The 23,239-nt window shown below is 48.1% G+C and overlaps 1 protein-coding gene across 7 annotated transcripts in view; it reads right to left on the bottom strand.

The window, feature by feature from the left end:
• The window catches only part of ctnnd2a (catenin (cadherin-associated protein), delta 2a), a 234,538-nt gene that overhangs the window by 85,894 nt on the left and 125,405 nt on the right, over window positions 1–23,239 (bottom strand). For all 7 annotated transcript variants that reach the window (XM_076051063.1, XM_076051069.1, XM_076051062.1 and 4 more), the window contains one exon: window positions 12,075–12,351. In XM_076051063.1, coding sequence (XP_075907178.1) covers window positions 12,075–12,351 — 277 coding nt within the window. The remainder of the gene's footprint in view (window positions 1–12,074; window positions 12,352–23,239) is intronic.

The raw sequence follows: 23,239 nt of genomic DNA, 5'->3' as shown, positions 1-23,239 counted from the left end.
CCAAAAAAATAAAAAAATAAAAATCTGCAATCCATGCTACAATTCCACCAAAAAACATTGTGATACTGACGCCTCATGAAATGAAGACGCACACACTTCTTTTCCTTTTTTTTTTTTTTTTTATCAGGGGAAGGGAACTGGGGCCGGATTGACTGGCTTAATAGACACAGAGGACAACAGGGAGACGTGTTGCGCGCTGTGTGTTTAGACTAATCACTGTCAGGTCTTCTTCTCCGAGTGCCGGGGTGCAACGGAGAGATGAGCACAGACAGCGTGAGGCGGAAGATGGATGGGTGCTCCTCACTGAACGGGCGCCGAGGGGGGAAGAAGGAAAAAAAGCCAAACAACCTCTTCGATCAAATCCGTTTGTTTTGTTTTTTTTACCCCCAAACAACTGTGAAAGAAACTAATTACCAAGAAATACTGCGTCAAATTTAAAGTGTATCGTAACAGCATTTCCCCACAAAGCTAATCACTGAAATGTTTTGCAGTTACAGAGGGTGCTGTACATTGACTTGAAGTTTGTACAAACAAACAAGTTTCGGTGGGCTAGGGTGTCTTTTCCCAAGGCGGTAATCAGCCACTTGCAGGCTGATCGACGCACTTGGAACGGGGAAAGAGGACTCACTTTGTATACGGTGGCTTGGCGGGAGCCGCTAATGCTCTTCCCAATTCAGATTTATTCTGGGAATCAAAGCTCTGGCGTACAGCAGACGGCGCCGGAGAGATCACGGTGTGTACGTTGAGGCTTCCGCGGGCAAGTGTGATTATAGTTTTGGCAGCTTTTTTTCCAACGTTAGTCCTTTTGCTCCGCTGTTACATTTCCGAGAGTAGCTGTTCTGTGAAAGTCCTTGGTGAACAAGTGTTACGGTACTTATTTAAGAGGATTATTAAAACCGCGAACGGTGCCGGTGGATTAAAGTAAGAAGAAAAGGTAAAGGTGGCAGAATGAAACGGAAACACTGACACCGTTTTGCTGTTAGATGCCACAACAATACTTGAACTTTCCTGTGCGGCACAATTGTAATGAGTAAGTCTTCGAGAGATATAAGTCAAAATCATCACTGGGGGTTATCACTGCTTGCGAAGAGGTGAAAGTGATTCATTTGAAAGAGCGGGTTGGAGGAGCTGCTACTCTGAGGCGACGGCTGAGCACGTCAGCAACTGGCGAGCAAACTGGACTCCATGGGATCGCAACAGAACAAAGAAAACATTTCAATCTCAAATCAGCTAATTACACCCACGAAGGTCAGGTTCTTACTTCACCCCTTTGCAGCGTTGTTGGGATTACTCCATAAAAGTAATCCAACTACTGATTAGTGATTACTCTTTAAAAAAAAAGTAATCTAACTACTTTGTTCAGAGTTTGTTCGACTGCAAGAAGCTCAGCTGAAAAAAAAAAAGAAAAGACAAAACAAACCCTACACAGGGGGCAGGAGATGGACAAGGCCACACTGACCTTCCCTGAGGAGTCTGGGTCTTGCTTGGAAGGTGGGAAGGTGGGGAGGGGGGGGGCGCTGTTGTTTGCAAGATGTATGACTCTCTGACAGCAATGTCTGCACTGGATGTTCATAAAACAGGTAATTAGGGACAAAATACACTTCTTACAAGCGTACAACCGGTGCCGAGTTGGTGCGAGACTGAGCTCATGCGCCAAGGAAAATAAAACCTTTGTAGGGTGGGCTCAGGGGGGCTGTTCTATTGATAGTACTCTGTATTGTGCATTAAACATTGCCCTCACTCAGACCGAGCGTGTATCCAGAGACCCATGTAGACACACATTGATTTGGAGCTGAAATACTGGCACTTCATTGACAGGGAGGTCAAAATTGAATCCATCCATTTTCTATCAACGCCCACGCTGCACCAGGGGTTGAGGAGGTGCTGTAAAGCAGAGGTTGTCCCGGGGGCAAAGGACCGGTACCGGCCCATGGGTCAATTGGTACCAGACCGCACAGAAAGAATAAATAACTTGCAATGCTCCTGTTTTGTTTATTATCGGATTCTGAAAAAAAAACCAAAAAAAAAACCAAACAAACTCAAACTTAAACACAAATAAAAACCCACTCTCCATAGTATGCGGCAACCGGCTCTCTAATAAGGCAATGAAGCCTTAAAACTGCTTTGCCACTCGGAGACCAAGCACCCAGCAATAAAAGACCAGCCAGCAGCCTTTGGAGTATTTTGAAATAAAAAAAAAGGTTTGTTACTCATGTTATGTTGCGATGTTAAGGGGACGCAGCTAATAAAGTTGCAAACGTGTACACAGTGGATTCACATTTATTATTATATTTAAAAAAAAATACCATAGCTTTCATGGTGGTCATATCTTGTTTTTTTGCAGTATTTATCCACAGACAATGGCTGAATATATTCACATTAAACCGGCCTATGGTGCAAAACAAAAAAAGGTTGCGGACTGCTGCTGTAAGAGGTAAAGGCAGAGCACAAATCTAGGACAAAGAATGGAATGGAATAGAATAGAATAGAAATGAATTGCATTGTTATGCAGCAGGAAAATGTGGAAATAATGATGAATCACTGGGAGCGAAGTTTGTTATGAAGTCCAAAAAGATGCGGGACCTGCGACACCTCTCCTCAGACTTTGGGTGGAGCATCCTGTCGCTGACGGAGCTCCTCAGCGATTCGAGTGTGCGGTGGAGAGGGGTTGGGGGGGTGGGAGATGACGTGCCTCATAGAGGACAGCCTCTCACCCCAACCATCTCCACCGAGTCTGGAGGGCCTCCCAGGACAGAGCTGAGCTGAGCTTCCTGGTCGGTTACAGACAGTACTAAAGTATTTGCATCGAAACTACTCCAGAAACCCCTTAATATCCTTGAAACCATTTGTCACTTTCTTCTAAGTGTGAGAAAATGAAAAAAAAAAAAAGTTTTGAAAAAAAAAAAAATATATATATATATACATATACACATATATATATATAAAAAATACATATCGGTATGTCTGAAGATAAACTACCACTTTGATGCATGCGGCCCTTTTTGACAAATGCAGCATTAAGTCTCCAGATAGCGGAAGTGCTGCTCTCGAGTACGAGCTGGAGGAGCAACGAGACCAAGTGAGGCGAGGCGTGGGGAGGAGAGGAGAAGATACAGAGTAATTCTGCTGGCGTGACATTTCCCCATAATCCTCCCCAAATGCTGCTCATCTCGGGAGACAGAGCAGCGGAGGGGCGATGGGAGGAGAGATGGGAGGCCTTTCGAATCACTTTGCGGCGCGAGGAGCTGAAAGTGGTAACCTTTGGTGGGGGAGGAACCAGTTTTTGCTTTGTTTTTTTTCCCACTCTGTAGATGAGTTTGTCGAAGTGAATCGTTTGAACGGCCGGTAAACGTTTTGTCTGCGCGCGTATATGCAAATGCTGAAAGTGCCAAGATTGACGGGATTACAGACCATTAAATGCAATTATCCTGAGGGAGCCAAAATGCATCATCGGGACAAAACAAGACAGTTTAATGCATTCTCTTGGACACGCAGGAGTAACTGGACACTGGCAATACCAAGGGGGTACAGAGGGGGTGCTCAAGTGCAACATGAACGAAGCTGTGGTTCAATTCCTGCACGTGGTTGCGCATAACTCAACTGTAGCTGCAATTTCTCAATGAAATGTCATTTTTGGTCTTCCATTTGGGACAAAATATGTTTGACCTCACGGGCCGGAAGCCGTATTGTGCTAAATGCCAACGCTGATTCATGCCCGAAAAAAAAACAAGGTCAACGAATGATTCGAAATCCCAGCAAAATAAGTTACTGAAAGTCTGTGATTCATCTCTGAGGCTTGGTGGTGCGCCCTGTGCAATCAAGTGGGAATGTCCAGTTGTATTTACTCACACTCTGATTCGTCATTCATTGACCAAACGGCGGTCATTGGCAGCTCACCTTTTCTTTTTCGCCAAAAACAATCTCCAAGTAAGGGTTGTGATATAAAACGCATAAAATCAGCAATTACAATCTACTGACTGGCACCTCAATTTTCCAAAGAGTCCAAACGCTAGGACATTGCAGGCGAATCCGATTCAAATCCCCCCCCCCCCCCCCAACCGCTGAATGGGCCGAACCACTGAGGAGGAAAACAAACTGAGCTACCAAGCAGCGTACGAGCGTCAGTATCTGTATTCCCAGAATTTGGATCAATCCAATGCCCCCTGCACTGAAACATGCTTTCATGTATTATTGCCATAGGTGCTTGCTCAAGCCTTTTTCTACGACCAACCAATGACCTCCAACGCAACTAAGACGTCTCTGTCCCTTCTCCTTGGATATATCCTTCCACCTCCCGGAGGCCTGGAATCTAGGGTGAAGCTCACCGCGGGCAGAGCAAAAGGCGGCCACACGTGGGGGGCGGGGGGCTTGTGATCATCCCAAGGTCACACACGTACACACAGATAGGCAACCTAAAAAAAAAAGAAGAAGAAGAAGAAAAAAAAAAAAGGAAAATAACTACAATGGGCAATTTACCCAGAACAGGCAGGGATGATGGCCCGGGCACAGATGCACGCACACACACACATCTGCACGTGTACACACACACACACACACACACACACACACACACACAGCTGTGCCTCAGGGCCAAGGTTCTGGCGATGCATCATTACCCTCCCTTGGAGGTAATTCCATATCCCAGCATGCATTTCTCATGTGGAGAGGAAATTACCCCTGGGCCGTGCTGAGAGCCAATAGAGTATGTCCTCCTATCTGTCTCTCTCTCTCTCTCTCTCTCTCCCCCATCCTTTCCTATTCTTTAAATCCCTTGCTCGCCCTGTGACTGTGCTTGTCATGTCCTTGGTCCCTCCCTCGGTCTGCCCGCCTGAGTCACCCCACTGCTCCAGCCTATTCTTTTATTTTCTTTATCTTTCCGTCACTGGCTTTTACTTCATTTCCTTTGTTGCCGTCCCATTTCTCTGCCTGAACTAAAGAGCACATATTTATAACACAATGGCAGCGCGAACTCCGTGCCTCCAAAACCATCCCTTCCATTATTTATTTTTCTTCAGTCAATCGGCTCACGGCAAAATGAGGAGAATATTTACCTCCCAACCCCCACCCACTTGCACAACGTGCAGCGTGCCGCCAGCCTCGCACCTCAATCGGTTCCGCTAACCGATGCGCGGTATTCAAAATCTCACTGACTGGTGGGAAGACGCAGAGCGGTTATGTAAGACGCTCTAATATCAAGTTGAAAAGACATTACGCAGCTGCTGTCGGCTGACGACAACGAGAACGAAAAGGTGGGAAAAAAAAAAAACAACAACCCTGCAGCTGTGTGCTGTCAGTTTTACAACTGTGGCTGCATTCTGGGACTCTGTCCTTGGTGCTGAACCAACTTCAAAAGGGCCATGCTGCCCATGCTGCTGAAAACACCTTAAAAAAATAAATAAATAAATAAAAAAAACACACACAGAGAAAGAAACCCACCGGACCTTTGTGCGGCTGTCCATGGTGCTGAACCTTTTCATTAAAACCCGGGGGCCCGACGTGTGTGTCCCTGTCCGTCGTACTGAAATCCCTTCCAAGACACATGGCAGGGTTCCGTGCGCCGGCGACGAGGCTTTGAAGAATTTCACTTTCAAACGCCATCAGGTAGATAAACACAGAAATAAGCACCCCGACTGATACAGGCTGTGGCTTGGTTGTGGGGTTTATTTGAATGGAGCTATAAAGTTGCCAGTGAAATCCCTGAAATGTGCTAAAAAAAAAAAAAAAAATACAAACAAACCAAAAACACAGGCCTTTTTTTTGCAAAGGATCGGTGGTTTGTTTTACCAACCGGGCAGGACAACGAGAAGGTGCAGGAAGGGGGTTTGGTAATTAATTGCGATTGGGCAAACTGTCCATTTGTGATGGATATTTACATTTCAAAGCAGAGGGGAAACACAAGAGAATCTGTCCTTTGTTTACGCGGCACAAACACAAAAAGGTTTCGGGTGCCAACTTTCATCTAAAGGAGCCATTCCATCTGTGCCTTGCGCGTTGGACAGGGAAACCGTACGCGGCCGACACACAAAGCCATGTACTTCGACAAATAGACAAGCGCAGGGGGGAAAAAAATAAAATAAAATAAAGAAGGGAAGGCGCAGTCCCTGTTCCTTTTCCCCAACACGCGTCTCCCTGAATCAACACCGACAGGGAGGGCCGACTAGAAGAATCCCAACGCAACAGTCGCGTCGCTCTGTCTTTGGCGACGCGCGGACTTCTTCCTTCGCCGCCGCCGCCGCCGCAAACCCACGCACGAGCGAGAGACCACAGCTGACCGCGGCAGATTTTCCATAAATAGAGTAATGCGCCCAGGCTGCGAGCCGACAAAGGCGGTCGGGCGGCGGCGTCGCGCCACATTCTCATCACATCAAGGTACTGTAAATAGCAATTTCATGGCCGCAGCCCGATTGTGGAAAAAATAATGAGGAATGCTCAGGCACATTTATTGCGGCCTCGCCGGTGCGGTGCGTTCGCATGTGCCGCCGCATTACGAGACGTTAGCTCTCGGCGGGGGGGGGGGGGGGTGCGCGCGTCTCGGCGAAGAATCGGCCTTATCTCGAAAACGCTCCGTCTACGTTTCTGGCTGATTTGAGCGCTCGACGAGATGATAAGCCGCGCACGCGGCGGAACCCCCCCCCCGACAGTTGAAACAATTCACCGGTGTAATTTTAGATCAAAACATCACAAAAGGAGCCTTTCATCGGCCATCCACGGTGCACAGCCACGTACGATGCAAAAAAAAAAAATTGGCCACGGAACTCCCCAGAAGCGGCAAAGCTTCCAGCTTCCTCCACTTGTCAGAAGGTGCCAGCCTTAATATTCAGGTCGGAGGGGGGTGGGGGGGGCAATCGGCCCCTTTGTGATGTCACGACGGGCACTGATAAGTCTCAGCAACAACACCCCCAGTATCTGTTTTGTGCTTGTTTTGAGCTCTGAAACCACCTTGTGGCTGCCTTCTTTACGCCCAGCTCAAATGAGGAAGGTCCTTGAAGGCAGCACGCCTTTTTTTTTGGTTTTTTTTTTTTAGTTCCCCAGAGTTGCTTGGTTGAAAGAGTGGTGCGATATGGCACCTATTCAGTTTAATGTCGAAATGCTTTGTCTTTGTCTCTGGCTGTGCGTTCAGGTGATTGATGAGGGGAGTTAAGCGCACCTGCAGATATGCGACGATTAGATTTTAGATCAAAAAAGAAAAATCGCCACACGACGAGTCTTTCATTACTTTCTACAGCACATCCACTTAAGAGGAGAATTCTTAGAGGTGTTTATTTATTTTTTTCCGCTTATGGAACATAAAAAAAAAGAAGAAGCGGTGAGCATAGTGGGTACAGCGGTGCAAAGGTTATTAGCTCAATTTTTAAAGGTGCACTGTGTGTGTGTGTGTGTGTGTGTGTGTAATTATTCAGACTATTCAGAGGCGCGTCCTCGATTGAAAAAAGCCTCACGCGTCTTCACACTTTGCATGTTAAAGTGCAATACCAGTTTGTCGCTTCACAAAAGGACATATATTGGGTCAAAGCCGGCGCGCGTTCCTTTCCTCCAACCTCGACCTCGTTTCCACTTTGCAGGTAGAACTTCGCACCAAGAAAGGGCTGCTGCATCCCAGTGAGCTCGGGTGCAGTCGAGGTGCGCAGTATTACAGGGATCGGGTTGCAATAAACCACGATTCTGGTGAAGAGCAGATGGTATCCAGTCCATCATTAATGAGCGAAAAAAAAAAAACACAAAAAAAAACAAACACTACCGGCAGTTAGCATCACCCAAACATCAGAGGGGAAGCTTCACGCGTGTTCAAAGTTAGCTCGGTCTTTAAGTCTCCACCAGGCAGCGGGCCGGGTGCCTTAACGCTTTTTTTCCGCACCAGCCTGAATTCCTTCTGCGGCGCCTGGGGGTGCTGCAGCGTGTCGTACGGCAACGGCATTAATTCAGAGCCGTCCCTCCGAGCGCCTGCGCCTAAATATAGGCGTGTCGCAAGGCGGCCCTGCGCGACGCGACGCGACATGCACAACCGCCGCACGAGAACAAACGGAGCGGCTGTGCCCTTGCCCCGCTCTCCCGCATCCTCACCGCCCCCTGCGGCTTCTGTCGGAGCGCTTGCTTTTCCTTCCCCTTAGCGTCGCGCCTTGGCGCTTCGCTTTTCTTCGCCCTGCTCGCTTCATCGTCAGTGGCGGTGAGCGAAGTGAATTTCCGTCACTGAGTGTTTGAGAAAAACAAAGGAAAAAAAAAACAAAAAACCCAAGCACGGTCTAGACGACAGGATGACGCCCATCCGTCCTCTGCGCGGCCGTCCCGTCCCTCCTCCTCCTCACTTTCCCTCCCTCGCCCGCTTATTTATCACCTAAATCTCCATCTTCATCTGTCTGCCACCCTCCAATGTTCAATTTCTATCATAATCCCCTCCTCGCTCTGCATCTCCCATCCCTGCGCGTGCCTGCTTTCTCCCCCCCTCCCTCCTTCCATTTCTCCTCCCCCTCTTATCTCCTTCCCCCTCCTCCACTCCCGTCCATTAGCAGTTTTTGAGTTTTCTCTTTGTGTCTCCGTCCTCACCTCTTGGCTCTATCGTGCCTTGGTAGGCGCGCGTTAGCGTCTCCGGACTGCGTTTTTTCGGGCGGCAATCGCGCGCGTCGAGCACCGGGGCCGCTGACGAACGACAACACTCGGCACGTCGGAAGGGGCTGACGGCGGCGCTGTGCGGCGCAGCGCACACACGCGCAGACGTTTTACACGCGGCCTCTGGCCCCGCTCTGAGTGTTCCTTGTCTCTAATTGCTGGTAACTCATTTAGCACTTCATGTTAGCTCGGCCAGATCCAATTACAGCATGAGAGCCGAGTGAGGTTTGAGTGGGACAGCGTTTAACCTCGTGGCGAATAGCGATGCGCGGTTTCCGAACAAAGCGGTGGGGGGGGGGGGAACGACAGTCGATTGGAATTAAAAGCCACAATTTTAAACTTTTGAACGCCTTAAAGTGTGAACATGAGAGACAAATACTGTTTGTTTTACGAGCTAGTATCATTTCTGACATACTGTGTGAGTCATGATTAAATCGCTCACATCCAAAACTTTATGAGATGGTTAAATTATTCATCTTCGGGTGTTTGCACAGGGTGTCCTCGCAAGCTAGAAGGTCGCAGCATCGATTTGCGGTGCAAAAGGCCTCTCTGTGCGGAGTTTGCAATGTTCTCTCTCTCCGTCTGCGTGGGTTCTCCCAGGGGAGCCGGCTCTCCCGCCGCAATCCAAAGACACATTAAACCAACTGGCAACTCCAACTTGAGCGTGAGAGCAAACGGTTGTCTGTCTGTCCGTGTGAGCGTGCAGCGGACTGGTGGCTTGTTCGGGAAGAGATCCCTAATCCCGATGGGTGGATGGATGGATGGGTGGGTGGGTGGATGGGTGGGTGGATGGATGGATGGATGGATGGGTGGGTGGGTGTTTGGAAAAGGCAAAATATACAGTAACTAAGACATTCACACAACCAAAAGTCAACGTACGGAGAAAATCCTGTGGTAATTGTTTGAAAGACGCGCGTTCATCGCATCGCATATCCAGCATTGGTCACACAACTTCAAACTTTCTGTTGCCACAAAAATAAAGCCAAGAGAGTTCAGGTTTTTTCCAAATATCAGCCTCCGCCAAACATGAACCTGAATTTAAAAACAGCGGAGAACAACACCGCAAGGCACATTTGATTAAAAGACTCTTCCCTTCAATTCCGCAGGGAGCGTTTAACTCCGCGGGCGCATTTTCTTTAATTGAGGGGAAGCGGAGTTTATTGTCTGGCACAAAGCGCATCAGGAGGAAAGGGTGAACGCAAGTGTGCGAAACGCTGGAATCGGAGAGGGATCTTTTATGTTGGTTGATAATTACTCCGATGGGCCAGCATCACACTTTCTTGCAAGTACAGTAAACTTATTAGCTTTTCCTCCCCTGCGCTCGTAAGCACATTTTTAAAGTCGAAACTATGTTTCGCCGATACAATTTGCAGAGGCTCAGTAAGAAAAGTTAGAAAGCGCAACGTCCATTGGAGCTAGTTCACATTAAAAGAGAAAAAAGGAAGGACAGCTATACCTTTATACATGTATGTATACATATGCGTACATATATATAGTAGCACTTTGTATTAAGGTACACCTATTCACCATTAATCAGTTGCTTATTAGCTTGCAGATTAGCAACACATTGGTTCTACATATACTGTATGTGTGTGTGTATATACATATAGACACAAATATATACACACATATATATATATACACACATATATATATATATATATATAGATATATATATATATATACACACATATATATATACACACATATATATATATATATATATAGATATATATATATATATACACACACATACATATATATACACACATATATATATACACACATACATATACATACATATATACATACATATACATATATACATACATATACATATATACATATATATATACATACATACATATACATACATACATATACATACATACATATATATACATACATACATACATACATATATATATATACATACATACATACACACACACATATATATATACACATATACATACATATATACTGTATATACATATAAAGTGTATATATACATACATATGTATACATATATACATATACGTACATATATATTGTTACGATTGTATGTATATATACATATGTACAGACATATGTATACATATACACTCAGTTCCTACACCTATATAAATGCACTGCACAGTTTGCATAGTTTTTAAACTCACGTACGCCAGATCTTTGCCATCTGCTCTTCAGCCTCCTCAGAAATGTATTTTCCAGCAACTTCTGCAACTGTTTTCTGTCTTCTGTGTCTCACAGCAACACACAGCACACTCTGCTTTGCCTCTCGCAACAATCAAACAAAGAACCTTTCTGTCGCGGATTTGAGGAGTGCGGCGCAGACAACAAACTGCAGCCGAGTGCCAACCCTCAGAAAGCTGCGCAAACTCGGCGTGAATGCCAACTGGAAGAGAGAGGCTTTTCAAGAAGAACTCAGAGTTGTTGTTGTTTTATATATATATATGCACACACATATACATGTATATAATACTCTAAGCCATTATGTATATTGCGGGCAATCCAGTCAAAAAAAAATCACAAATATCCCGTCGTGTCCTTCTCTCTCTGCTGTGACTGACAGCACGCTGTTGAGGCGCCATCCATTCATGCCTCAGCCCCCCTGGTTCCGTAATTAAAGGAATTATACATCAAGGGTCCTGTGAAATATATATAAGTAAAAAAAAAAAAAAAAAAAAAAAAAAAAAAAAGCGGGGACAGTGAGCTCCAGCTTCATTGCTGGAACAAGAGGATGGAAGCGATTTCAAACTCTTTGTGCACACAATGACAATGAGAGAGAGGAAAATTAATCTCCTCTTCTTACTTGAGGGGGACAAAAGAAACATTTCAACCCCGAAACACCAAGTTGAATGCAGCTTTTCTTTTTAGCCAGAGCAGAAGTTTTTGCCACGTCAACTTTGAAGGTAAACAAAAAAGCATTTTGTTGTCAAATCGCTGCTAAAACTTCCAAGAGGGAGTTCACGGGAAATGTAAATTTTCGCCCATCTGCTATTCATCCAGCTAATGATCAAGGCACTTAATTCACATCCACAATCTGGAATGTTAATGAGGGGGTGGAAAAAAAAAAATTGGCCCAATGGAAGTCTTTCGCAGCCAAGCGTGACGAACGTAACATAAACTCCTGTCTGAGAGGCTCTAGTTGATGGGTTGGCTTTAACAAAAAAAAAAAAAAAAAAAAAAAAAGCAACACATTTTCCCGACACTTGAATAAGACACACGTGCAGTGTGGAGGGATTTTTCATTGAATACTTCCTCTTCATGAATGACCTCCATTGAAATCATGGTGATTAAATAACTGTGCAAACGTAAATGTGAATGGTCGAAAGTTGTTGTTTTTTTTTTTTAGTTGAACCATTACTTTAACGATAACTGCAGCAAAGTCTGCAAGGGAGCAAAGGAAACGATCCCGGCTCTTGCTAGCTTGCACACACACACACTCGTGCCTTTCTTCCTACCTTGGGTCTTTCTGAATGGAGTCGATGGAGGGCGACCGCTGCAGGCTGCCTTCAGGGGGCAGGGCCGGCCCCGACTTGCTGTAGGGCGACTCCACCACCGAGGGGCAGTACTGCAGGGTGCGATAGGGGTCGGCCACGTACGGGTCCGAACCGTACATGTCTCCGCCGCCGCTCGAGGTGTAGCCGGGCCCCACCGTGGCATAGTTGTTGCCCCCGCCGCGGCTGTAGTTTCCCGTGCGCTGCAACGGGGCGGAGTCGACACCGGGGGAGGAGGGAGCTACGGCGGGAAAGTAGGGACAGAGGACATAGCTTAGGACCTGGTCGTGAACAAACTGGGACAGGTCTACGGGTGTAGGAGGGAGGGGTTGGGGGGTCGAGGTAAGAGGAGGAGCAGAGGGGGAGGAGGGGAGTTAACAGAGACGGAGGGGGGATCGAAAGAAAGAGTAGAAGTCATTAAAGCAGAGCAGAAAAAGTTGGAAATCGTTTTATTGACGAGCAGAATGCTACGTAAAGAACAGATTTTTTCACATTTTTAGACTTAAATGTAAGCGGTCTTGAACCTGAATTTCCTACTTGAACCACAAGTAAAAAAAAAACTTTCAAACCTTTTCAATTTTATCTTGATCAGAAATAATAAGGTGCTTCATGATCCCTTCTGCTCTTTTGTAAAACAGTATATTTGTAAATTGATGAACAACAATAAAAACTCTATGATAGCATGGCGAAACTGCAGGTGAAAGAGATTCTGCATGCTGGTGTAGGAAACCATTGCAGAAACACAAAACCTGCTCTTGGTAATTCAGATCATTCTGGACAGCAGCGGTGGTGGTGGTCCAATAAATCCAGCAGCACTCTATATAGGGTAAAAAATATAATGTTCTGCATGCGAGCTGGGAAGCTCTGCCATTTCGTTTGTCCCTAAAACGCCTCATTAGCTCGCTGTTTCCCAGGCCGAGGATTAAAAATGTTTCCATTGGGCACCGCTTCCCCGGAAAAAAAAGAAACAAGAAAGAAAAGAAAAAAAAAAAAATCAAAGGAGGACAGTCCGACGCTTTTGAAAACAATGCGGAACACGGAACCGCAGAGCACTGAGGGACGGCTCGGCCCGGCCGAGATGAAAGTTGAATGGCGGGGTTCTTCCCCGCGTCCCGCAGGAGGCGCCGTCCGCCGTCGCCACCGCGTTCATGGCGATTCATCAAGGTGTCGTTTCTCAGGGCTGCAAACACACCGAGACAGACGGTGTGGGCCGGGCCCATCGCATCCGTCATTAGCGGCCGCGGCATGGGTAAGCAGAGGCGCCGGCGTCCGTGCACGGATGCAAAAAAAAAGAAAAAAGAGGGGGGGAAAGAAGTGCGAGGGGAAAAAAAAAAGCAGTTGGTTAAAGGGAGCCGCGTGATAAATCGCGGAGCCTTGGAATCGATGCGGGAGCGCGAGGTTGCTTGCCGGGGGGCTTTTAAAACAGGCCTTTCTCGACAGAGACAATTAGCCATTGAAATGTGCGCCGATAAGGACGGGCGTGCGTGTGTGCGCACCAGAGCCGGAGAAAAACAAATAACCCTCCAGCGCAACCCTGTACACACACACACAATACATAGGAAAACGCACACAACAACGCTGAGCAAAGGGAGGTGTGCTTCCCCGTGTGTGTGTGTGTGTGTGTGAGAGTCTCATTGCCATGTGACCAACAATCTTGCTCTTTAGCCAAGTCTTGAGTGATGGCATTTACTTGACCTTCACAACCCTTTTATCTCTCCCTTTTACCTCTCTCTCTCTCTCTCTCTCTATCTATCTCACACACACACACAAACACACAGAGGACACACACACCGGCCCGATCATCAGCCGCACATTTGAGGGAACACCAGACAGATTAAACAAACGCTCGGGAGGAATTTTTTTTTTTTTTCCCTCCCTTTTCCCGGAGCTCTTATTTAAATTCCTCTCGCCGAATCTGGTAAAACCCCATTAGTCAGCCCACCGGAGAACCGGGGGCCCAACGTTGCGGATGATATAAGCGCAGGAGCATATTTTTATTTCCTCGCTCTTAAATCAGTTTCACAAAGCCCGAGTGGAGAGGGAAGGGGGAAAAAAAAAAAAAAAAAAAATCCAACTTTAACTCACAAAACATCCCGGGAGGGTAAAAGGTTGCCGGAGACGTCCGGAAATATGATTGGAAATTTGAATGATTTAAAGGTGCGGAAAAGAAGCAGGACGAAAGATGAAGAAGGCGGAAAGTGAGAAAAAAAAAAAAGGTGAGGAATTGAGATACAGATGGACTGGTAATGGAGCCGAGTCACTACTGTCGGAGGCCATTTCTTCCGCCGCCGCGGCCGCGTCTCCCGCCTGATGTCTCATTAGCAGCCGGGGCTTTCGGAGGGGGCGGGGACGGCGCCAGTGTGACATGACACCCAGGCGGGGACGTAAAGACGGGCTTTGACGGGAGAGGCGGGGGAAAGGGGGAGAAGAGAGAGAAAGAAAAACCCACCAAAATTAAAGGCAGATCTAATCAGTTTCACAGCCCAGGCTGTCGCAACTGAATGGGGGGGATTTTTCTTCAGTGGCAAGAGGGGAAAAAATGGCGAAATTGGCCCAATTTAAATTGAGATGATCGGCAGCACGAAGACAAAAGACAAAACCCTGGAATAAATGTCCTCCCGCGGCCGGCCGTGTGTGGCCTTCTCTCCGTTCTCTCGCCCACTCTGCCCATTCAGGACGCCACGCCTCTTCCCAAATTCCTCTTCTTTCAGCCTTCGCTCAACCTTTCTTCTTCTTCTTCTTCTTCTCCTGCCGCCGACTTCGCACAGTAGCTCTGCTGATTTCACGGTTTGGGTTCCAAGAAGCCAACGGAGACCCTCGTTGCTTTGTTTAGGGGCCTCTTCTGTGTTTCGTTTTGTTTAGTTGCGTTCCCTGTCCTTGTGAGACCTGCTCTGTACCTGATGCTTCTGGTGGGTGGCTGGTGGAAAGAGGGGAAAAGAAGGGATTTCCAGAAAGGGATAAAAAAAAAAAGGGGGGGGGGGCAACGTTGGCAGCTCATCTGTGTTATTTTCAGTCCGCATTCATGGGGCCCGGGACTGTGCGCAAACATGTCAAAGATAAACTGACGATAAACTGGTACAAGACAAGCATTTGGTGTGTTTTGCGCGAGTGGATCAGGAGTTTTTATACCATGGGGAAGGGGGAGGAGGTGTGGTTTCATGTGGGCCGGTTCATTAGGGCAGCATCCGCTGAGCTGATAGCAGACGAACGGTTCTCGCGGAAGGGTTCTGGACCTGCTGGAGCTTTAGCCGCTATTCGCTAACAAACGCAGGAGCGGGAAAACGAAAGGAGGCGTTGCGGACGAGCGGCAGCGACAGGGAAGAGCTCCTTACGCAAAAGCAGCCCCCCACACCAAGATGTCGGCTAAAAAGCACCGCCGGGACCTCGCTTGGCCGCCTGCTGCGCCGCTCATCAAATATTAAGCAAGTGGTGAACGGCACCTCCTGCACCTCGTGCGACACGCACTCGAGCGCGGAGGCGCGCACTGCAGCAATTTAGAGGTGTTGTTTCTTTCCCCCGGTCTGGCGTCGCGAGTACATTTCTCACGCTTAAACGCCGAGGCTAACAACCGACGTGTGCACGCTTTGCGGACCAATCGGTAAGTCAAGCTTTACCCTGGCAGAAAAAAAAAAAAAAAAAAAAAGAAGTCTGTTGGTTTCTGTCTCTGAGCTTTGCTGCTGACAACTGTCCTATTTTGTCATACACTTTTGAATGTGTTTGAGTTCTTGTACTTCTATGTACCTCTACATTTGGATTGTATGGTTCTATGTACTGGTTTTACCATTTTAATGCCCTTGTAAAGGGTTTTTTGAAAAGCACTATACAAATAAATGTATTAGAATTTTTCAAGGTTTTCAGGTTGCTTTTCTTTAACTGGCAACAATGCCAACAAAGCTGAAGCGCGCTGCCTTGACAATTTGTGTGATGGCGTGAGCCAAAAACCTCCCCAAAAAAAAATAAAGAAAAGAGAGAGAAGGATGCGTGAGGGTGTACGTGCAACAGTCGTGGCTTGAGCGGCCCATTTAACAGGGAGAATTGGAGGTAAGCTAGCTAGCTAGCCAGCTACTTCAAAATGGGCTCATCTGAGAGCCAGCAAGACAATTCCTGCGCTACGCTAAAGTCCCACTTTGCGCAGCTCAGGATGAGAAATGAAGATACTGATGTTTGGGACCGCTGCCAGACTTCGTCCGACTTGTCCGAAGTTCATTTACACATCACATGGCCAGATGGCGGCAGGTAATTAGCTCTTTTGCTCCCTCTTCACAAATTGCATTTCGTGCATCTCCGAAATGAGTGTTGGGGCTTAAAAAAAGAAATACAAGCAATCGGTGTATCTGAGAACTAGTTCATAGGCGCTGCCCCCACCCCACCTGCCTAGACCTGTGTTTGGAAGGGAAATAGAAGGGCGGGGCCGTCTCTGGAGCCCCCCCCCCCACACACACAACAACTCAGGGCTTCGCTCCCGCTAGCGGATCAGCGATGGAGAAGGAAAACGCTATTAGCCACTTGACACAGAGCAACCTCTTGCAATTAACCAGCCGGGCAAGGGGGAGCACGCTTGACTGTGTGTTGCTGGGGTTTTTTTTTTTTGCCCCCCCCTCTCTCACTTCCTCCCCAGGCCGCGAAGTGGCGGCGCAAACTGAAAAAAAAAAAAAAAAAAAAAAAAAAAAACAGGAAGGAGGGAGAGGAGAAATAGAAAGCGAGATCAAAACCCGGTCCGCTCGGCTTCTCCGCGCTCATCCCCCCCTCCTGGCACTTTCATCTCTTCCTCCACTCGCCCCTCGCCATGTGTCCCTTTCTGTCGTCACCTCCATCCGTCACTTTCTCCCCAGGCCGCTCATCCCCTCTTAAAGCCGCCTTTTCTCATCCCTGCCACTCCTCGTTTTCTGTACTCCACTGTCCCCCCTCCCCCCACTCTCTCTCCATCATCCATTTATTTCGTGTTCTCACACCCACCACCACCGCCGCCGCCGCCAGGCCCCACCGCCTCTCCCCGTCTATTGTGGTGGCGCTGGACTATGTGATCAGCGGCGAGGACGGCGACGTCCTTTCTCCCGACACGCTTCGACGCTCAGCACGATTACACAAAACCTCCTCGGCGCAGCTCCTCTTTTCTCTCTCTCGCCGGGATGCGCACGCACGAGCGCGCACGCACGGGATTTCTATTCCATTTTCTTTTTTTTTCTTCTTTCAAATGAGCGAGTGATTGACGCCAACGAAAAGTGCACCGCTTGAAAATATATATATATATATTTTTTTTTCTTTGTTTTGTTTCCCGCCCTTATTATGACTTCGGGTCACGCGTGCGCACACGGTGCAAGAGCCAGCCTGCGGCGCGGAGAGTGCACACGTGCGCGAGCACACACACGTGCACGAGCACACACAAACGCACACAGCTTGGAAGTGGAGGAAAGCAAGGATTACGTTCCCCCTCCGTTTATCCCTTCGAGAGCCTCCTGGCCAACAAGGAGCTCTTGATGTTTCTGAGCCTGAGTCACTGGAGGCCACGCGGGGCAATCGCATCCAGCGCGCGCCGCTTTTCCCAGCACGCCTGTCTCCGGGAGTCAAGGTGCCATGTCCGTGTGCTCGCGTGCCACTCGGGGACAGCGGGGGGCGTTGGGGGTCTCATTGAGCTGCGGCTGCTGCTCAACGTGCACGGCACTGAAGGACGAGCAGTCCGAGTTGCAGAGAGATACGGCCAAAATCAATCAATCCCTCGGTCTTCGTCAATATAAATGTAAATCACAAAAATGAGCGGGTCAGGTTTAGTGCACTTTGACTGCAATTGTGAAAGACTGACTCCAGCTGTACTTAATTGAAATGTACATGTGCACTTTTCCTTAATTGCCTTAATTTTTTTCTATTTTTTTCTATCTGATGTAATAACGGTAATTGCCCTTTGCTTAATAAGCATTTACACACCAAGACTTTGTGAATGTAATTTCGCTGCTACAATTGAAAGCTTGCAAAAAAAACATTAAAAAAAGAACACTAACTGGCAACTTTATTGGGGATTTTCCAAGGGATTCAGCCAAATCAGCCAAACACATGGTACCAACTCAATGCTGTTAGGCGTGTAAAGGAGGGTGTGTGTGTGTGTGTGTGTGTGTGTGTGTGTGTGTGTGTGTGTGTGTGAAGACGACTTGCTGAATTTCAAACATCAGAATGGAGTCAAAAGTGGATGTGAGTGACTTTGAATTTGGCCTTATGGTTGGTTGCTGGTTTTTTCCCCTCCCCCACATATTTTGCTGCTCCACTTTATAACGTCTTCACAGAGAAAGGTCCCGAGGAGAGAAAACACCCAGCGAGCGGATGCTGTGTGGAGGAAACTGAACGTTGACATCAGTGGTCAGAGGTCGTAACCACAGGAAGGAAACGGGAAGCAAAGTGTGACAACGTCGTCCGCGAGAGAAAGAGAGTCCTCGGCCGCAGCGGCGCTAATCTCCTCCGCGGCAGCCCGAACAAACTTGCTTACAAGTCGCGGCGACTCCCTCTCGGAGGATTCTCTCCTCTCATCGTACCACCCGCCTCCTTATCCGCAAAAAAAAAAGAAGAAGAAGAAGAAGAAGCTGATTGGTCGCGGAACCCAGCCGAATTTAACGCTGTCAAACGGATCCAGATTTCCGAGCGAAAATCGGAACGATTCAAGTGGCGCTCTGGTTTCCCCCCCCCATGGCCTTTCCTGTGGACGCCGCATTTCCAATATCCCTGAATGGATTCGTCTCCAGATGCTCCTCTCTCTTCCTGTTGCACTGAGGGTCAGCGAGCTCTGTTCCCTTTATCACCCCCCCACCCCCCCCCACCCCACCCCACCGCTGCGAGAACGACTTCCCTTGGCCCGGCCTGTGCCGGGGCGTGCACTCTTCTCGCCCGCACGACCGGGCAAGTGGGTCAGCGAATAATCGCGCGACACTACGGCCCCCAGGTGGCCCGTCAGATTTGAGAGGCTCGAGCCAGCGAGAAGCAGACAAGGATCTTAGCCAGGTGTGCCGTCTGGCGACAAACACGACGGATCAATTTCAAGAAACGAGTGAAACAGTTGCCGTGTGATTGCCGCGTGGAAAAACAAACGTTTTCCTTCCGAACTGTCACAGACACGGGATGGGTTCGTGTTGTGCACGTCTGTGCGCCTTGTGCTGTTCTTGAGTTTGAGCGTCTGCCAACGTTAAGAGGAAACTGCCATATGTTTTTTTTTTTTCTCGCCCCCCCCCCAACGCTAATACCGGGGGAAGAATTTGTGCTGATCTGTAGAGTCCGTCAGATGCTTTGAGCCGCTCATTAAAGCGTTCTGAGGCCTCAGCGAAAAAATAGCTTTAAATACCGTGGGCATCAGTGCAGTGCAAGATGAAGACGCAAAGTTAGAGGAAGGAAATGAAAAAATCCATATCCGGCGTTAAGAATTGAGTAGCTGTCTGCTTACAGAATAATATCCCGGGTCAGTTATTTTACCTGTCACGGTTCAGTTCATCTCTTTGAACAACAAACTGTAATAAAAACAAAAAACAAACAACATTTGAAAACGCAGACACAAATCAATGCTTGCTTCATTTGTTACCCTCCCCTCTCTCCACGCTGTTCGTCCTGTTGTCTCTTGAAGCTTAGCGTCAGGCCGACCGAGCCCCGACTCTGCCAAGCGAAGGTTAGAAACTCGCTTCTGCGTCCGAGAGCCATCTGGAGAGAGACTGAGAAGCATCGGCTGCAGGACTTGCAGACTCCTGAAAGGCGCCCTGAACTCAGACCCTGCTGCACTTTTTTATTACCCAATGTGACCGATTCTGGTTTGATCAACTATTACTAGATTTCTTATTTGGAGCTTCAAAGCTCTTATTTCGTTTCTGACTGATTTCATTTTACTTTGCATCGGCTTTTAAGCTCGGAGGGCAGTTTTTCGTTTCTCTGCGCTTGTACCTAGAAGTGAGAAACAAAAGACCTTTGACCTTTAACAACCAGGGTGGCAACCGCAGCTGAACAAAGCGGCAACAACAGTCCAACGTTCCTGTATTTTGCCGGCTTCACCTTCCAGTGCATATTCACAGCTCGTACTTCTGGAAGACAGCGGTTTGTGATGTCACAAATGGCACAAAGTTCCAACTTTCAGGAGGAAGCTCGCAGGAAGCTGGAAAGCTGCCGCCCACACATTCCGTTTTCTGCAGAAATAATTGGATGGATTATCGATGGAGGCTGCTGTGTAAAAATACGAGAACACGGTCCTAATAATTGCGCTAACTCTGCGGCGACGCTAAAATCTGTCCCAACCAAATGCACCAAATCAAAGTCGGCGAACGTGTCACGCGAGCGGGAACCTCCAGCTGGCCGCAGGAAGGCGTCATTGCGTCCACGAGTTTCTACGCGAGGCACAGCTTCCGTTGTGGGACACGTCAAAAGGCTGCAGAAGAACGCGAGGCCGTCGGCACACGCGCGGTTCTGTGTCCTGCCCGTTGCGTCCGTCCTTCACCTGCCGGTGTCGAAGAAATGTGCCGAGGTCGACCGCGTGACCGTCATTAGCATTACAAACCAAGTCTGGCCACCGGCGGACGTGAGTCAGATGAAAGTGAGCCTCTTCTGCCTCGTCTTCCTCCTCTTCTCGCTCCCTTTCTGAGGATTCATCACTTTCCCCGTTTAAGAGGTGCCCTGAACTTTCCCTGCCTCCTGGTCAGATGACACATGGTCACCGGTCGCCCTCTCAAGTCTCCCCCCCCCGCAATCCGTCTCCCTTCCTCCTCTGCTCTCCTTCATCCTCATCTCTCTCTCCCTCTGTCTCTCTGCCCCTTATTAGAGTGTCAGATCTCATTACACAGAGAACGGAGCGGCGTTTAACGGGGCTAAAGCAGATTGGTGTAGTGGTTTGATGCAAAGCCCTCTTCGTATTTCTCCACTTTTTCTTTATTTTATTTATATTCCTTTCATCCCCCTCCCCTCCCCGCCGACGCCCCCGCTGCACACGTGCGCTGTTGTAGGAGAGAAATGAGCTGCAACTTCAAGCAGAAATAATCCAGCTTTGAGTGCCGGATACTTTGCGAGAACACACATTCCCCCAAAGAGTCAAAGACACACACACACACACACACAACTTTGTAAAAAAAAAATAAAATGGTATTACAAAATAACAACAGACAAATGTGTGCAATGACAAATAAACTGCCTGATAGTTCCAAAACTGAAATGCAAAAATATGGCCATTATAACTGTTGTGAGCACACTCAATACAGCACAGTAGTTAACTGCGCAGTAACAGTGCTAGCATGCTAGCCAACATCATTGTCCATGTATTGCTGTGGTAGGTAGCACAAAGCACAGAGGTGTATATTACACATTAAAAGTAGTGGTAGCTACTGAACGTGAGGAGTAAAAGTACAAGATTGGATTACCGACGGAGAAGACGGTGTGTCGTGTGTGTGTAGTCGTTTGCTGCCTTTGGATAAATGTCTGTGAAATGTTTGCACAATGTGTGCAGCATTCGTACATTCATGCATTTATGTGTGAATTTTCATATATGTTGAGAATGAGCGACTAATGTGGATCCATAATACCATAATAAGCTAATACACCAACAAAAAAAATGCCACAAAAAAACTACTACTACTAAAAAGTACAACTGCATTTCCATGCAGTACACATACACATATGCACAGAATTTGCAAAGTCATCTGAAACCTGATCACTCAACAAGGCTTGGAAGCCAACGCTCCCGCATGAATTTGAGCACATGTCCACAAAAAAAAAAAGAAAGATACAAGAGCGGTCACTGTCACATATCAACAGCCAACGGCTCAACCTGGCGGCCCCTGACAAACAGCCGGCGAGTCTGCCAATTATTGCCGCCGCCGCCGACCTGAGCGCCGTGCACACGTGATGACGGGCCGCTAAAGAGGAAAGTGCTGCATCCATCCAGCGCCGCGCCTACTCCCGGCGGTCAGAGTCATTAATACGGTGCGGGATAGCTTTCAGCGAGGGCAGGAGAGAGGGAGAGAGAGAGAGGGCGGGATGAAGGGAGGGAGATAAAAGCGGAGGGTGGAAGGAAGAGGAGGAGGAGGGTATAATTAACAGAATAGAAAGAAATAAAAGGAGGAAGGTGGAGGGAGGAGGGGTCAGGGGATGAAATGCAGACATTTCAGGGGCAGGAGGACGAGAAATCCGAGACCTTACATGGGGAGACGGGCGGGAGGGGGCGGGGCGCGATTTAGAAAAACACACAGAAATAAACAAACGCCTAAAACGCACCCACAGGCTTTTCACGTTCTCTTTTAATCATTTTCCGTTTCCCCCTCCCCCCTCCCCCCACCCACCCGATCGCTTCCCCCCGCGTGCGAGCCAAGCGCTCCCCACAAGCCCTGCGACCAACGCAGGAATAATCGCTTGAAATAGGCCACATTAACCTGCAGTCCTCCGGGGGGCGCTGGCCTGGTTTAATCCGAGACTGAAAAACAGTGTGTGCCAGTGACGCAAAAAGAAGAGGAAAATAGAAGGGGAAGAAGACAGAGATGGGGTGGGAGGGTGGGGGGACATGCATGCACACACACACACACACACACACACACACACACACACACACACACACACACACACACACACACACACACACACACGGAGAGAGAAAGAGAGAGAGAGAGAGAGAGAGAGAGAGAGAGACATGCGTTCTTGGATCAGAATGTTTTGCAAGCAGATACAAGCGAAGGGAGGACGGAGGACGGTCGGTGAGAAGAACTCAGGGGGTGGGGTTCCACCGCTGCGCGTTCAACGCCGTCAAACGTTTATCCGCGGCCGACTTTTCCGCCTGAGTCGCCGAGCTGGCAGTGATGCTGATCTGCAGCAGCACGCGGGCCAGCGGTGCACAGAGAAGCGCGCTGTGACACAAAGGCAGACACGTCGGACTGGGTTTTTTTTTTTCTTCTTCTTCTTCTTCCGGGAAAGCCGACCTGAGCGACTTTGGCGTGTGTTGTCAAACGTGCCGTCAACAGCGCAAAAAACAAAACAAACAAACAAACAAAAAAACACAACGAAGCAAACAACAACAAGTTGGCGCAGCAGGGAAATCCCCAGACTGCTCCCCAGGCCTGTGTGTAGTTCTGCAAATTTCTCAGCAAAATCCAAAACACTGAAGCCGCTCTTCAGCTCCCCTCTCAAAAATA

The sequence above is a fragment of the Nelusetta ayraudi genome, unplaced genomic scaffold (genome assembly GCF_046127955.1).
Source record: "Nelusetta ayraudi isolate G7.1 ecotype Tasmania unplaced genomic scaffold, CSIRO-AGI_Nayr_v1 ptg000132l, whole genome shotgun sequence".
Lineage (NCBI taxonomy): Eukaryota > Metazoa > Chordata > Actinopteri > Tetraodontiformes > Monacanthidae > Nelusetta > Nelusetta ayraudi.
This window is presented reverse-complemented; position numbering and strand designations above follow the sequence as displayed.